General features: G+C 41.3%; 1 protein-coding gene across 1 annotated transcript; it reads right to left on the minus strand.

Moving 5' to 3' along the window:
* Positions 1-750: 750 nt before the first annotated feature.
* Positions 751-17,836, minus strand: LOC146438839 (uncharacterized). Its single transcript, XM_085057455.1, has 2 exons — positions 17,219-17,836; positions 751-3,237 (listed from the first exon to the last, which is right to left on the minus strand). Exons 1-2 carry the CDS (start codon positions 17,834-17,836, stop codon positions 3,148-3,150), a joined length of 708 nt encoding a protein of 235 aa, XP_084913581.1. The 3' UTR covers positions 751-3,147.
* Positions 17,837-17,847: the final 11 nt, after the last annotated feature.

Below are 17,847 nucleotides of genomic sequence, written 5' to 3' on the forward strand. Positions count from 1 at the left end.
AGGGGAATTATAAGTAATTCACCCTTGCACAACCACAGAGTACAGTTGTCACAGGTGTGAAATATAGTTATAAGAAGTAATTTTTGAAAGTTAATACCAAAGTCAGAATTAAACTTCAAATTGTTTGCCATTTGTCATGTGATCCATTAATAGATGCTCCTTTATCTCCAAAAAGGAGTTCCTAAAATAAGGACTGGGTTAGTAAAATCCAAGAGTAGTCTGGCTTGTTGGAGGGCTTGACTCCCTGAATGTTAATATGAAGATGACAGGAGAGCAAGTAAACTTTAAATGGATGCATTCTGTCATTGGGTCTTACACTGAGAATATCTTGCTTAGCAAGGACCCACAGCTGCCAGGGGAGTGGTGGTTTATTTTATTTTATTTTTAATAGATTTACCCCTTTTGACTGACTTGAACTCCAAGAACATGAAACCATGAATAACAGGTGACAGAGTGAAAAGTTGGAGGTTGCACAATGTAACAGAAAGGAGGGATGAAAGAGGTATAGAAAGTTTCTTGGCTAAAGAAGTTGTTATGAGTCATTTTTGCCTGGGATTTCCAAAATCTTCTGACAGTTTTCTGTTTGCTAATTACCTGTGACTGTAGGAATGCACCTTTTATAAAGCCAGTTTCTATTCTCTTTCCTGAGAAAATAACAATTATGGATTTGCTGGACAAACCTGTAGCACTCTACTACCAAAGTGAGAAAGAACAGCTTTAGAGGAGGATCCTTGACCCTCTATTTTTCTTGTGCTCAGCACCAGCAGCCCTGCCTTCTTTAACAAGTGCATAGAATGTTCTGAAAAATCTCTGGAACTTGTTGCTTGGCTCATTTCTCCAAAATGTCATGCTGTAGGCTCAGGACTGGCATGGGTATAAAAATCAGACTTTTCCCTCGATGTGATTTCACTGTATGATTGTACTTACCAGGGGTATTATATTCTTTGTCACCTTCTGTTTTTACTTGTTTGTAAATGTTGGTAAGTGTTATATCATTTGTGACAACTCTGATTCTTTTAGTCTGTGAAATTGTGTGAAGAAAGAGCTTTTAGTGAAGACTCTCAAAGTCTGTATTTCACTTTTAAGTCAATGTATCTTTGGAAAATTGAGGCAGCACAAACCAACTATATTATATTCTATTCCAGTGTTTTTTTGAGACAACTGCTACTTCACTTTGGGAGGACATCGGATGAATGGCTTTTCTTCATAAGTGCTATTCATTCTAGTCAATGTTGTTTTAAGAAAGAGGTGCAGGCAGGGAGGCGAGGGGGCGCGGGCGGCGAAAGGACGCACAGCACGCAGTCTGTGGTTCTCCAGAGGTTTATTGTAAGGCACATCGGGGGAGGTCTGGGAGCGGAGAGTCGGGGCGGAAAGGCGGGGACGGGCACGGGGTCTGGAGCTCCAGAGGCTGCGAGCTGTTGGCGGCAGTTCCCATTGTTCTCCCGTTGAACTCCAGGGGCAGGGGGTTATAAGAGGGAGGAGAGAGGGAGTGGCTTGGCACACAGGCCAACCGGGAAAGCCATAGGGAAGAGGGACAAGGGTTCCAACCAATAGCTACATAGAAGGGGAGGATACAGAATTCAAATCAACCAATGCTGTGCAACCCAAGAGGGGAACAAAGGAGAACAATCCAGAAACAGCCTGTATACGGAGAGGGGGTGGGGGAAGAGTCCGAGCCAATGATCTTCTCTGTCAGCGCATACATTGCCGCAGGGGCTCGTGGACTGATCTTCTTGTCGCCATGACTGCGACAGCACAGGCTGTCCCTGCCCCCATGGCCAGCCCTCTGGCTGTTGCAACTGGGAGGCACAAACCTCCACAAGTCAACATGTCTGTGGCTGTTCCTATTCCCTTTGAAATCTAATTCCAGTTTTCTAACAGATTAGATTTTAGAGTAAATTGTAGGGGCAGAATAAACCAAGCTGTATTGAAAGCTAAAAGGCTTAGGTTCTGATGTGCATTTGAGGTCACTCTAACCCGAGTTACTGATTTCAAGTTTGAACAATGAGAGAATGACAGGATGTTACTGTGAAAGCATAATTCGTCTGGATATCTTTCAGTTTCCCACACTATTAGGCCTATTAGGAATCTGAAACACTCTGAAGAGGCATTAAAAACTGTTGATGAGAGAAGTTCCCATCAAAGTCCATTAGCATAAGTGAGTGATGAGAGTAGCTGGGGCTGACATATTTCATATTCTTTTGCTACAAGAGTAAGTCTGAATTTCTGAAGAGCTTTCAGGCTCACTCTTATTTAAGAAGATCTCACATGGCACTTTTCAGGCACTTGGGTGAGGAGCAAGCATTCTGAGAACACGGTGTGCATTCACTTCAGGAGATAAGAGAGGTGGGTGGAGGGAAAAGACCTGAAGCATGGCTGCAGGGGAAGACAGATCCCTGGATTTTAAGCTTTGCATACAAAAGGACCTCAAAATGGTCACTAGATATTCTACAGAAAAGAAAGAAAAGTTCCCTTTCTGCCATCAGAACTGGCAATAAATCTTTGGATATTGAAGCACCACATGAATGCAGGAGACATCAGAACTTTGTGGTTTAATAAACCTGGTATAAAGCACGGTGATACTTAGCAGTTCAAAGCAGGCTGGGCTACACAAGTCACTGGGGAAAACCTGTAGCTTTTAAAAGAAAAAAAATTGGACTAACCCATCATAATTTCCCCCACTCTTGCCTGTAATATCAGTCACCTCAACCAGTTCAGGTTTGCTTATAAATGTCTGTGCCCACAAACAGTTACAAGAACGCAGTGTTCTGGCTCAGCCTGCCCATGGCAAACAGCCTGGATGCTCCACCTGCCAAGGTAGGAGCAGCACCATCAGTGGGTGTGTGGCTGGGCTTCCCAAAAGGGCTCGGAGCACATTTGTCCCAAACCCCTGCTATGGAACTGAGGCAGCCTTCAGTCAGAATGACCCAGAGACTTCGGACTCAAAGGCTTGAAAAAGCTTTAAAAAAAGAAAAAAGCATAAAAACTTGAAATAGTGGGGAAGAGACCTTGAGGCAGCTGCCAGAACTGGATTTGGCACTGATGGAAGATTTCCTGTGGCATCAAGACATTCCCACATGTCCCTGGCTGAGCATCCTCTGTGGTGGGCACCAGGAGTAGCTTCCAACAAGGTAGGGCACTGTCAGTTCAGGGTGTGGCAAGTAGGGATCCTCCCTGGCGGGGTGTTTGCATGTTGGGATGTGTTAAAGTCCTGCATTGTGGTGTTCTGGTGTATCCCTAGTGAGAACACAGCCATGGAATATGGAAGTCAGGAAAAGGATTTTAGAACTCAGTGTTTTAAAGCAAATTAAAGTTGAATTATGGCTGTTTGTTCTCATCTTGGAGGTGGGTATGACGTTAAATCAGATGTTGAATAGTTTATTTAGCTCCATTTTCAAAGAACCGCTCTGCATGCAAAGCAGAGCTAAATATCTCCATGCAGTCTAGGAAATTAAATACCTGTCTGTGTTTTCCTTTGGATATTTTGGCATTGAGTGTTCATGAAGACATGAACACTCAAGATCCTCCTAGGGGATCCTGAACTGAGTGTCAGAGGTCTCAGGAAAGTCTTGGTCAAGTTACAAGCACAAGGCATGTGCTGATGTAGTCCAGTGCTTACATAATGCCACTTAGCTACACACAGGCAGATCATTATTGGGAGCTGTTTTACAGTAAATACAGCAGGTTTTGGGCTTATTTAAACCCTGCCATATGAAAAAAATCCGGAGGAAAATTCTGTCTCTTTAAATAGCATATAAATGGATTAAGAAATCAAATTTTTGGGATACAAGTTCAGAAGTATCTCATATAATGAATCATGCAACATCTTAATTGTGTATTCAAACTGTTTATACTTTAAGCAAATGTTAAATGTTTATTTGTAATTATGTATTAAAAATATTTGCTTCAGGAGGAGAAAGGTTAAATCACTGGTAGAATACATTGCTTGTTCATGTCACGTAAATTAGGGAATAAAACTATCCTTGGTAGCTCAGTGTCCTTGGTAGACAGTAGAACAGGAATATCTGTGATCATGCTCACGATCTTTGTCAGTTGGTCATATCATTCTGATAAATGACATTAAACAGAAACAGTATCTTCTAGGGATTAGCCACTGACTAATGTCCCAATATTCCACGCAAGTATGGATCCTTGAGAGATATATCCTGCATTTTCAAAGGGATGTTATAAAGATGAATTAAAAAAGCATTATCAGTTACCGAATGTTCTAAACTAGGATGTTCATCAATGTAGATAATTTTTCTTTCTCTCTGTTAACATAAATTCATAGATTTAGGTTATCACACAAATTGTCCCTTCAATGATTATGTACCCTTTAGTGTGTATTGTTCTTTCAACTGTAATAGAGTAAAAGATGGGCTAGAATTTGCCTTTTCCTCATCCTTGGTCACAGTTTTCCCTTGAATCCAACAAAGGATGGAGAGTCTCCTTTAGTGTTGTTCTGTTGCTTTGTACCAGTTTGTATCACTTGGTTGGATCTTGGTCTACTCCTAAGTGTCAAATTATTTTTAATGGTGAAAGATTTAATACATCACAGGAGGAAGATCTGTTGGAAATGCTCATCCTCTCACCTCTTGCTTTTCTCTCTATGAAATTTTGAAGGCTGTATGTATGTATAGGCATTTACTATACATCTACCATACATTTTTGCTCTTGCTATCTCATAATCCTGCAAATTGTGGAAGCCACTGTCCTGAAGTTGTTCATTTCACACAAGTTCTGTGCCTACAAACACACTTTTTTGTACTTTTCCTAGTACATGTGTCAGGAGTTTGTAATGTGAAGCCACTTGGGGTACAGCCTGATTAAACACCTGAGAAATGGGTACTGTTAATGGAAACAAGCTCTGGTTATCCATTTTTTCTGTCTCACTTCACATTTCTCCTATGTAAGACTTTTCTGCTGTAAATGCCTGTTGGCTGACACGTTATCCACAGCAGATTTGCATTAGCTTCTGGTTTTATTTTCCTGAAGGAAGCTTTCAGGTAAAAGTGTTTAATGCAAAACACCAAAGCTGAACCTGAAGTAAAGCAAACGTCTAAGTGCAACCTAAATATAATATGTCAGAATTACCATACAATGGCTTTGATTTGAGAACAAGCTTGACTGAAATCCAGGTGCCATTGCTAGGAGCCTTATTTCTGAAATACACTAGTAATAATTCCTTTTATATTTTAGACATATACTGTAATTAGTAAGGATCTTTTTCTTTTAATCTGATCATTTGTGCTCTACCAGTTATATTTGTAATACAGTACGTGATGAATATTCATATGTGACTCTTCACAAAGTTCTCTTAAAATCAATACTAAACGGCTGAAATTGTTTGAGAGGTGGCAATTACAGACTGCAAGGAAATTGTTCTCTACTGAACACTTGCAACAAGAATCACTGCCAAAATGCTGCTGATGGAAAGAGCATTAAATAGTGAGTGTAAATCACAAAGCTATTATGGTAGTTTATATAAAATAGTTCACTAATGGATCACAAACCATGGCAGTTACATTTATACCAAGCAGATTCCTGAATTTAGACAAATAATAGGGTCTTTTATTGCATGAGGGTTTGAATATCATTATAGTCCTTTATTACTGGGCTATTTAATGGTTACTATTAAGGCTGTGAATTCACTGGGTGAATACTCCCATGCTTTGGAGTGTATATTTGACTATGTTGTTAAATCAGGTCCATGTTTGAGACTGAACTCTTGGGGGTTTGATGCAGCAGTGTCAGCTGGATGTATTTTTAGGAGTGCACCAGAGCTTTTTTCGCACAGCCAGCCAGAATGGTTTAGAGGGCCTGTGGGGCAGAGCTTCCAAATGCAGCCTGTCCTTTAGCTGTGGGCATCCAAGCAGTTTCCATGTGCTGTGGTGGGTTAAAGTGATACAGAAGAGCATAAAGTTTTCACTTGCTCACTGATGTGAGGATGGGCAGATGGAGGTGTGGAGATATTACACAGTTTCCTTTAGAGGTTCTGGCAGCATTCCACATACACTTTGCTTGGTAGCCTCTCTTTGTTCCATGTGGGATTTACCTGTGTCAGAATGGTTGGCTTTTAAATTACAAATGGATGGGGAATGTGAGTGTACGTTGCAGACGGTTGGATTTTACCCACAAAGTTGCTTACCTGAAACATGAAACAAATTTTTGACTCAAATGCATGACCCAGGTAAAGGAAGCAGAGCTAATCAAGAATGAGCAGTAATGCCATGGGAAATGAAATTGCTATATTGCATTTGTGGTCTTAGTGTATCTGGGGAAATTCATTTGTATGCTGTGGCACAGACAAAGCACCCCTGGTTTCTCCCTGTATCAAACCTTGTTAGCCCTAGAGAGCCTTCATGGACTAAATACTGCAGCAGAACAAATCCATGGAGTGCAGAATGGTCTCTTTGCACTCAGCACACCCATTTCTGAAAGTCTGCCTTCAGGAAAGGCACAAAAATGTCTTCTCCAATGGTGTTTATTACAGGCATCTAAAGACCTAAGCTCAGGGAGTTGGACAGAAAATATGTCCAAAGACATAAGGACAGCAACTTCATTAGCTACACAATATTTCAGTAGATACATTTCCCTTTGATAATGTCATTATTTTTCATGCACAGCTGATCATGCATCATTTGGTATTAAGGGACACACACAATAGCCTTTTAAATATTAAACAGTATTTTCATATACTGAAACCTGTTGGTGATATTATATATTATGCATAAAGCAACCTTTTTTTCATTTTCTACCTATAAAGCTGTGTGGTACATGTTTCCCCCCCCCCCTTGAATTTGAGATGACAGCTTTTTTTCTCAGTAGCTGTAGATATAAAATACCTAGCAGCAAGATGGCTTTTAACTCATTTTTATAGCACTGCAAGGCAGCATCTTCCTAATAGCCTTTCCTCAGACATAGAAATGCTGCCATTAGAGGAGGGCTGCCTGACTCTCTCTCTCAGAAGGGAGGTTGCCTTTCACAGGGGTTAAGACTCTTCATTAGAGTATACAACTTTATATATCCAAGCAAAAATAGAAGTCCTGCCTGTTTTCCAAGCTATGAGATATTTCTTAAAAAGTTATGCTGAAAAGCCTCTTGAAGCTAAACTGTTTGAAGCAGTATGGGCCAAATTCAAATAGCTATTACATTTGGTCAGTGCAACCCAGGCATGAGTCCTTCACTTTTGCCAAAATGTAAAGCAACTCCAAATACATTCCCCAGTTATCTTAACAGGCAGCCTCACTCAGACTTTAGCTTGATTGGTGAGATAATTATACCTTTATAGGGAACACAGGCAAAACTTTGCAAATACGACAGCTGTGTATTGCTAAGATTAAAACATGACCTCCTGGTGACTTGAAGAGGAACGTGAGAAGCGATAGTGCAGGCCACAGGGAAGAGGGGAGCCATGGCAAGGGGATAATTGCCGCCTCCTGACAACCAGGAGGGAGGACATGAAGAACTGATGGGTTTTGTTTCATTTGGGAAGTGGTGGCTGGTGGTTTCCTAAACTAACAGCATCATAAGCTGCTCTCAGCTGTGATTAATCTACTGGTCTGTGCTGCAGTCTAGCTGGCTGGTTCTTTAATGGGAGAAATGAGTTTTAACAGGTTGGCAAAAGCAGCTGTAATTGGGCTTGAGGATTTAACTGTTGCAGAAAGGAAAATAAGTATTCCTTCCGTTGAAAATGGATAATGTTGCAAACAGCTTGATTTAGAAAATGAAGAAAAATTTTAGCCAGAGGTCTGGTTTGCCAGGAGGAACACTTCTATGTCGTGCTGCAAAAAAGATTTTTAGTTAAATATAAGTAGGAATGTGTACATGCATAGACAACATACCTATAACACTTATTTTATCCACGCAAAAGGGAAAAAACATACCAATTCCTTGTCTCATGCCTCAGGAAATTCCATACCCAATGTTCTTGTAAAATACCCAACAGCAGAGTATGCTGAAAAAATGCTATCCCAAAGTGTTAATTCTTCCAAAAGATGTGTGCCTGAGAACAGCAGATTAAAAAAATTGTTCAGCAGCCAGCACAGTCTAGGTATATTGGAAATGCCTTTTTTAATGGAGGAGTAATGTAATTCTCAGATAATTACACTTTTAGTTTCAGTTGAACTGGATGAACTTTAAGGTCTATTCCAAGCCAAATCACTCTATGATTCAGAAACACACAAAGGTAGTTGAGATACACAATACACTGCGTTGCCAGAAACAAGCCAGGGGTCACACTGGAAATCTGCCCAGGCCACTCGGTGCCTGCAAACCTGAGTTTCCTAAAGCTTCTCAAATGCAATGCCCACGCTCCCAGAGGGACAAAATCCGAACAGGAGATGCGAATAAGAAGTTGCTCAGGCTGCTGCAGTACTGAAGAACAGTGATCTGCCCACCATATCAGAACGGAAAATTTAAAAGCTCTTCTAGCTGAAGTCTGTGGAGATCCATTATATTCCAAAACATTTCAGGAAGGAAATTAAGAAGACTGGCACCTCTGTGGTGTATTGGAAGCCAGCCATTTTCTACCAGTGAGTGATAGGATGTTAGAGCACTGCTGGATTATTCTCCTGGGGCTCTGAGCCATTTCTGTGGTCTTGGATTTTTGCAGTTTGGTTGGAACTTGCTAGGTGACTCCAATGATTTTCCATGCTCACACACAATAACTGGAATTGTTCCCCTGTATCATCTAACTGGTATTGAAATATTTCTAGCATGAAGTGAAGTGGTCATATGCCAAATATTGAAGCATGGGGTAGGCTGAGGTGTGCATGAATGTCCCCAGTGTAGGAAGATGATGAAAAATTATGTAGGGAGGTTTTGGTGCTGAGACCTTATCTACAGAAGAGCCAAGGCCACAGAGGAGATCCCAAGGGCATAGAATCTGAGGATTGAGTTCCTCACCTTCCTACTTCATTATGTTAATGAAAGGCCTGACTATTTCCAGAAAATTATTAGAGGGAAACTGTTTTCTACACTGGTCCCAAACCAATGCCCGTGTCTCCACTGCCAAAACTTAGCATTTTTATATTTTTCTACAATAAAGCTGGCATTTTTTTAGCAACATTCTGTGGTGCAATGAGATGCTAATTACAGCTTGCAAGATACTTATCAGGTAATAGTCATGTCCATCTTTTAGATGAGTGAGGAGGTTTTTACTTACAAACAGTGGTAGAGGAAGGCAAAGAGCTCTGACTCTGAAATGGCCATTTCACAGACTGTAGAGCCTGCCTTTGTGAGAACACGGTTATGGCAGCATTTTGCATCTCCTGAAAAAATAGATTCCAAGTATTAATTTTCATATGAAAAGGCCCATGCTAAGGGCCTCTTGATTTCCATGTCCCATTTCTTGTCTGTGAAAATCACCTTTCCTAAACTAATGCCGAGAAGAAATCAGTACCTACAGCTCAATGGAAATCAGTGAAATACCAAGGAGGATCAGTGCTGTGTGTGATCAGGCACTTGGATTTGACTCAGGACTGACACTGCTCTGGCTTTGTAATGGTGAGCTCACCTTATTGAATTTGTGGTGACTTTGTTTGAAATGCCAAGCAAAGTCAGATTGCTGTTTCCCTTCCATTTTAGGTGCATCTTCTGAACTAATTTGCAAGGCAGCTGTGCTTTAATTTAAGTCCTTCTTCAATAATAGCTCCTATTGTGCTAGCTTTGAGATGGTATCAATGACTAGAATTGTATTGACAAACTTGGTGCTGGTATATATTAAACACTACCCATTGACTGATATTTATATAATGTTAATCACAAGCTTCTTTCCCTACACTGCTCTGTTGATTCTTGCTATTGTATCATATCTAAAACATCTATTTTTTTATCAGTCTTGTGAGGCATGGAGGAGAACAGAGAAACACTACTTGATTGGGTTTCTTGGAAATCTGGACTCGGGCCTCAGCTTATCTAAGACATCTTCTAAGATCATGGTCTCTTAGGGCAGTGATAATTCTTGCTCTGAGAACACTTCCTTTGTTCCACTGAGATGGCAACAAACAGTCCAAACTGCTAAAAATGTGTACATGCAGAAGGAGGCTGCACTCCTGCTTGAATTCCAGGTATATTACAAGTTTAGAAATCATTTAATGTCTTCTTGGCACTGTAAAAGCAAATAACATATATTATTTGTTATTGTTTTCTTGAATAAATAAAAATACACTTTATTTAATTGGCATCTACATTCAGATTAATCTTATAAGCAGGCAACTTATTTGTAGACCATTTGAGATTTCACTGTAGTAACACTGGTGGGGGAATGTTAATTTAAATGAGCAGCTGTGCCAGGTATTCCTTGTGACTGCTGCAAATCTCATTGTGTGTAGAGAAATCAAGAGGTATTTTTTATTATAGCCTGTAATGTTCACTCAGCTTTGTTTAACTCGTAGTTCTCTAGCTGCTGGCTGCTTTGAACATGAGGTTTCCTTAGAACAATTGCTTTTACTTATTTGAAATTATATACTGTGACCTTTTATGTATTTACAAGACTACTGGGAAAATGAATGTTGAAACCTAAATTCATCATCAGCTGTTTCATCAAAACTTATCTCAGAAAAAAGATAATTTATCTCAGAAAAATTATCATTATCTCAGAAAAAAGATATCTCAGAAAAAAGATAATTTGCAAGATAATTTATTATTTGCTTTCAGAGGGCCTTTTTGAACTTGCACCAAAGCTCATGCAATGACTTCAACCAAAGTATGATTGGGACCTTTCAGTTTGACTTATTAGTCCTTTTCTTCTCACTTTTTCTGGAACAAGAGTATTGAGTATTGTGGAGCTGAACATCTAATACAAAATATGAGTAATATGCTTTGTTGGTGATTTTGCAGTGCTATGGAACAGACAGACATTGGCTGTTCCTCCCTCTTCTCCGCCTGCTGGCTCTTTTGCTGATAAATACCAAAACATAGCCCCTGGTGGTCTTACAGAAGTAATTTTCCTTCCCACTGAACCTCCTACCTTTCTCTGACAATGTCTCTATGCTTCTAATGATGTCTCCTGGTTGGGAGGTTGGTAAATGTTGTTTCTGATTGCTCAGCAGGCATCCTGTTAGAGCAGATTGCCCCCCAGACAGCCAAGTGATGTAGTTAATGCTTTTCCCTTCCACACAGTGACAGGACCATCAACAGAGCCATTCCTGAACCTGTGTTTTGAGCTTTGTAGCTCTCACCTAGAATTCTAGAAAGCTGTTAGTTCCTGGTGAATGGTGCTCTATTTTTTTCCAAGAGAATGCACTACATGTTGGAAAATGCTTATTGTGGTTATTAATAAGAGCATAAGAGTTTGGATAGCCTCATAGCTTTTAGCTTATTTTCAGGTTTATGATCAGAGGACACTGTTGTCCTTGGTTAGACTGATACTGGAAGTTGTGCTGAGGCAGCTCACAGACTGTAGGAGACTGAGTCCTTTCTTCCATCAGACATGTTATCAGTGACTGAAGCTTTATTGAGATTAGCAATATTAGGAATTGAATTAGATTTAAACCAGTTTCTCTGAAATGCAACTGGGTGTTGGGTTTGTTGGGTTTTTTTTGCCATTAAGAGTTAGAATTCATTCCAAGAGCTGTGGCTCACAGATCTACATTATAAGAATATTGCTCCAAGTTTTAGAAACATTTTTTAAAGTAAGTGTTTTCAGCTACATAAAAATGGTGTTCTATTGCTTTGTGACTATGTCAGTTGTGGAATATCACCCTTTACAACTGCAGGTTCTGTAAAACAGCCAGAATGGTAATGGAAGTCTGATGATTCAGGATAGGGTATTATAATAATATTTTTGAAATGAGCTTAGAGAAAAGTGTTAGTGGGCAAGGCATAAAGTTTCAAATGAGCTGTTTCAAGGTAAGGTATGCCATCAAAATCTTTTTGGATGAATTTAAGAGTATAGAGATGATAAAAAATCAATTGGGAAATGTAAAAATTGAAAATATGTCAAATTTCCCAGGCAAGAAATTAAACACAAATTTTCTCCTTAACTTTTCAGCATCTGAAAGAGTTGTAAATTCCTTAAGTGTTTAATGGAAATTAAATACTCCCACTGGTGTATAGACCCTTAATTTTAGGTCATTAAAGTTCTGGTGATCTCCAGAATCCAGAGTATGCGTATGCTGGGCTCTTTGCCTTTAGGAATGAAATGGGCAAGAGCCATCTAGAAGGACCTGAAAGATGAATTAATCTGAGTTTAAGCAAAGATGCTTGGGCCAGATCTGTGAACAGAATTCACTTTTTCAGACTCATAGCCTCCCCTCTTTCCAAAGACAAACTATCCTGCTGCTGGCTTTAATATACAAATATGTATGTATATATGTATTTAACTCTAGCAAGCTTATAAACTAGGCCTAAATAAATTACCTACCATGGGACACACCTCCACCATGGTAATGGGAAATACAGTTGAGGGCTGTTAGTTAAATATTGCTCTGCCATAGCAACACATGCAATAGCTTTGTGGGAATTATGGATGGAAATCTAGAGAAAGGGTATGCTGACCCTCTCATTATGCACATGCTGGGCATATACATACTATGAAAGCATCTTTATGCCTCCAAAACGTATGACGAGATTTCTGTAATTTTCAGACACTGCAAGAAAAGCATAGACCAGCATTCTCCTCTTTGCATGAAGCGCAGAAGTCCCATTCATATGGCAGCTACCTTGTCCAGAGCACATAATTTCTGCTTTACAAAAGGGCTGGGGATTTTCAAGGCAATTTCTGCTTTGCAGCTTGTTTAATATTTTTGCCTTTTAGTTCAACTCCCAGTTCAACTTGGATGTAAATTAAAGCAGGTGAGAAAGTCTGCTTTTGTGTTGGTTTTAATCTGCCTACACAGCTGGGACAAAAGAGCTAGAAGAGAACAAAAAAAGGCAAAGGTTCATATATGACACTGGTATAAACAAATGCACAGCTTTGAAGTCAGTGGACCTTTGGCAGTTTACCCCACCTGTGATTTAACAAACCTGGTAGGCCATTAAATCTTTCATAATTAACTTCAACGTTCTTAAATGTGTTGTATGTTTTATGGACCAATTTTAACAATCTGCAAAATAAAAAAAAGTATTATGCTGTAAACATAATGGGGAAGCAAGAACAGATTATAGCACTGAAGGTGAATTAACATCTTTTAGGGAATGCATTAGCTGACTTTTTAACTTGCCTTTTTAACTGTTGCAAGTATTGCAGTAATTTTGTGTTCTTCTGGTAATAGTTTGGGGTATTTTTAGCAGAAGTTAAGGAGGCAGGGAATGTCAGGGCTCCTTAGTGGCTAGGATGCTGGGGAACATGGAGCAGCACAGGGCCCAATCTGCAGTGAAAGAGCAGACTAGGAGGTCTCAGTGGGTGAGGAATTCTGTTCAGCAGCATCTTCTGTCCAAACCATCAGGGCTTCATTCTTCCCTGCACAGGGTGTTGTCTGGAGAAAAGTGGACTGTTTGCTGTGACAGTTCCAGAGGTGCCAGCTGTGTATCAAGTCAATCTGTCCCAGGTAAAATATGGTCCCAGTGGGTGTAGCACTGTCCCAGCCACTTCATTTGCACAAAGACACTATTTGTGTCGTAATTTCAAACATTCTGCATTAATCTTTATTCTCCCAGTATTTTAAAGACATTTGTGATTCTGACGTGAGGGAGAAATTAAAATGATTTCAACGGGAAAAGGACTTTTGTACAAGATTCCCTCCCCTTCCAATTTCTTTCCATGCAGCAGCTGCTGTTGCCAGGCTGTTTTTGTTGCTATGGTGGTGGTTTGTGTGCCAGAATTTTATATTCACTCTTCAAGAGTCACCTGATTGAGTGGCTGTGCCACATAAGTTATCAGGCTCCCTTGTAAAGATAAAGGCTGTATCTGACTGCCATTCTGTACATATGACATCTCATAAAGGGAGCAGATTAAACATAAACAGATACCAATGGCCTCTGGCCATGAGTTTAAAAAAGAATTAGCAGACTAATTCTCTTATTGAATGAGTGACTACTGCATTTGGAAGGTGTAATTTGTTAACACACAAGGCATCTTCACCACACCTTGTCACTTGTGTCTCATTGGTCAGGTGTAAGCTTTGCTGTCTGCATGATGTGAACGGAGCTCTTTATCAGAAGGACTGAGCTTTTGTCAGAGAGAGAGACAATTCTGTTTTCCATATTTCTTTTCTGAAGAGTTGTTCCATAGAACTTAATGATCCTGCTCCCACTGATAATTGAAGTATAATTTGACCCAATTTAAAATGCGGTTAGGATGATATACTTCTGGTGAAGCTGAGTTTATCTTTAATCCCAAATCCTGCAAACACTTATGTTCAACTCTTAGTACGTTCAGAGCATCATTGCAGTGAAGCATTTTCGAGGCTGAAGCCACTGCTTCTTTTCAAAATCCAGGATTACACCAATAAACCCAGGAGAGCAAGTGAAATAGAGATATTTCATATTTATTTCTCTGAAATTAAATTTAAAATAGTAAATTTAAGTTTGAGTACGTTTCTTATATTACTTTGTATACAGTCTTTCTGTGTGGCTTTTGCCATGCCTTCATTTGACCTGACTGTGGTCAAAGCCATCTGTTATTTAAATCAGTTATTGCTCCTTTCCTAATTTGTTTACACACATTTCCAGATGTGCATCTAAAATATCGTGTATTCAGTCATTCCCCTGGAAATGAAATATTGGTACCTAAGCTCCTTATATACAAAATAATGCTTTATGGGTATATTGCATTCAAATAACTTGTACTATGTATGCAAGGGAATCACTTGACTGTCTAGGCTCAGATTTTTGAACCTAAAGAAATGAAAACATCCTGAAATAGTTCTTGCAACAACATAAGACCAGCAGGTATGACATCTGATTGGTATGATTTGGAAAAAACTACTTGAATAAGCCTACTACTGAGTGTTTCAGTTTTTTTCTAACACCACATTTTCCTTCACTCTTGGAACTGAAAAGTGCTGAGTGAAGAGGAAATAGAAGATATGCTTTTAGATGTTTAACTGAGGCTTTGGAGGAAGGTGTCTGGTTCTTCTTTTGCCAGGCTTGGTCCAATTGCTTAAAGATAAGACCTTGGTACTCTTTCTGGGTGTAGAAATCCTGCTGAATGTAGCTGGTTTCCAAGTGGCTGACGCCATGCTTTGTGGAAAAGGAACTTTTTAGATTTAGACACACACTGAATTTGTGTTTGCAATATGTACTAGGTACCAAGAAATGTGCTCCTTACTAGAACAGATGCTAGTTAAGCAATAGCAGTAACACATAAGCCAGCTATCTGGGTTGAAACTAAAATTCCCACTGATCTCACAGAGCCCAGGATTTCAGCACAGGCTGAATCATAAACACTTTCCAGAGCTGTTGTTTAAGAGGCACAATCATAATGCCATTTCCTTTTGTGCTGCTTCTTCCTTTTGATGCAAAATCCATTAGATACCTGGCACATAAAAGGCATGTTTCTCTTCAAATGCTATCAGATTAAAATAATCAAGTCTGAAAAACTACAAAATTGCTCCAGACAAAACCTCCTGTCTGTAAAGCAAAGCCTGTCCTAATCCATAGGCCCACCTCTTCCATGTTTAGATCAATGGCTGCTGGGAGCCTCTGGCATCATCAGGAATCCTGAGGTATCATAAATTGTGATTTGTTTTTCCCTAACAACGACCGTAAATGAGGACAGGCCAAGTGAAAGTGGACTGTGGATTTATTGAGAAAACTGCCATAGAAGTGCCACCATCCCTGGCAGGTTTACATCTTCCCAAGATCTGATTTCAGTAGACTGCTGGGAATGCGAATACTAAAGGGATTGTGAATAAGTACTGTAGCATCAGTATTTTTTTCTCTTACTGTCTAGGGATTTTGGTAGTATTTTCATTCTTTTGTATGATAAATATATAAAATGAGATGAAAAGGCAGTTGTGAAAATGGTCCTGAAAATCTCTCCCTTTTGCCCCGTCATAGAGCATCCCCATACATCAGTGCAGCCAAACTCAGAATTGGTTGTTTCTCTAAGTCAGGGCAAATGGCTGGGAATTAAAGCACAGCAGGGAGAGAGCAGGCTTTCATCCTGACTGATGTGACACCCACGTTTGCACAGAAGGTTAATAAGAACAAAAAATAGATCAAATGGGTTAATTGGCCTTGAAATGCGTACGCTGTGTGCATGGACTATCATAAAGGAGCAGATTCACCTCCCACTAAAGGCAGTCAAAAGTACTTCATTGAAGGGGAAGAATCTGGAAAAGGCCCAGAGGAAAAGCTTTAGCAACTCTTTATAGTAAGAGCAAATCAGCAGTCCAATATGTGAGGTTTGTAGCTTTTCAATTTAAAAACCAGAACAGACATCTCCACACTTGGATTGAAGAAAAAATATTTACTTTGAGGGTATGATATTTAAAAATAGTACTAGCTTAAAATAGATAAAGACATTCTTTCTATGTAATTTGCTTTGTCTGTAGCAGAAGTTTGGCCTGCTGACCCTAAATCCTAAGGGTCAGTTGGAAACCCCTACAGAGAAATTAGGAATCTCACGTGCTGTGTCATATGATGCTTTATCTCTGACTGCACAGGAGCTCTAAGAGAGAGAAGGTCATTGGCGGAGCTCATATAACTGTTTTTCAAAAACATTTCTTTAAAACCTCTAGATTTAGGATGTTGCTGGGTGAGAGGATGTTTTGCCATCTTTATGGCTTTTGAATTGAGTATACCTAAAACTGAATTAAGGTCACATTCCTTTGTTCTGAGGAAGCGTCTTCATCTTATGAGACCAAAAAGTGGTGGTAAAACAATTTCTGTGTATTTAAATCATGAAGTTTTGATGGGAATTGTTTGTGCCACTGTTTCAGTTAAGAGTCTTTCCTCCTTTGGCATCCCTGTGCAGGCTCAGTGCTGTCCCTCTGCTCTGCTTTTGCCATAACTATTCCCTCAAAAGTAAAACTACAAGAAGTTTCACTTAATATGAGGGAGAATTTTACGTTGAGGGTGGCAGAGCACTGGAACAGCTGCCCAGGGAGGCTGTGGAGTCTCCCTCTTTGGAGACATCCCAAACCCACCTGGAGGTGTTCCTGTGTCACCTGCTGCAGGTGACCCTGCCTGGGCAGGGGGTTGGACTGGGTGATCTCCAGAGGTCCCTTCCAACCCCAACCATTGTGCGGATTCAGTGGTCATGCCCTTTGCAGCCCGAGGGACCGCTCTGGCCACATCTCTCAGTGTGACGAGACGCACGGACACTCACCCTCGCTCTCCTGTCGGGCATCTTGGCACGGTACCGGAGCCCCACGCGTGCTTCCCGCCGAGGGAGACTGTTCTCCCATTCCCAGTGGCCCCCTGCTGTCCTTCTGCCTTCCGGAGGAGCCGAGGCGACTGAGCGGGACTTCACTCTGCGGAAGGCAAGCGCCGATGGCTGGGCGGTGGCGGTGGCCGAGAGGTGGCCGTGGCCGGGAGGTGGCCGTGGCCGGGAGGTGGCCGTGGCCGGGCGGTGGCCGTGGCCGTGGCCGGGCGGTGGCCGTGGCGGTGGCGGTGGCCGTGGCCGGGCGGTGGCGGTGGCCGTGGCCGGGAGGTGGCGGTGGCCGGGAGGCGGCGGTGGCCGTGGCCGGGAGGTGGCCGTGGCCGGGCGGTGGCGGTGGCCGGGAGGCGGCGGTGGCCGTGGCCGGGAGGTGGCGCCGCGGCGCCGCCGGCGCTGCCCTGGGCGCGGGGGAACCTCGGGGGCCGAGCCTGGCGGGGCGGGAGGAGGAGCGGGAAGGAGGGAGGGAGCGGAGCGGGCAGCGCCGCGGCTCTGTGCCCTGCGTGCGTGCGTGTGTGTGAGAGGAGCGGGCGGGCCGGCGGTATATAGAGAGAGGATGTGCCGCCGCATGGCTCGCCCCG

Source organism: Lichenostomus cassidix, chromosome 3 (assembly GCF_008360975.1).
Source record: "Lichenostomus cassidix isolate B80296 chromosome 3, HeHo_3.0, whole genome shotgun sequence".
In the NCBI taxonomy this organism is placed as follows: Eukaryota; Metazoa; Chordata; class Aves; order Passeriformes; family Meliphagidae; genus Lichenostomus; species Lichenostomus cassidix.

Coding starts and splice junctions, on each gene's coding strand:
- LOC146438839 (XM_085057455.1), bottom strand. CDS start 17,836: ATGCGGCGGCACATCCTCTCTCTATATACCGCCGGCCCGCCCGCTCCT. Junction 3,238..17,218: donor TGCCCGACAGGAGAGCGAGG/GTGAGTGTCCGT, acceptor TGTTCTCACTAG/GGATACACCAGAACACCACA.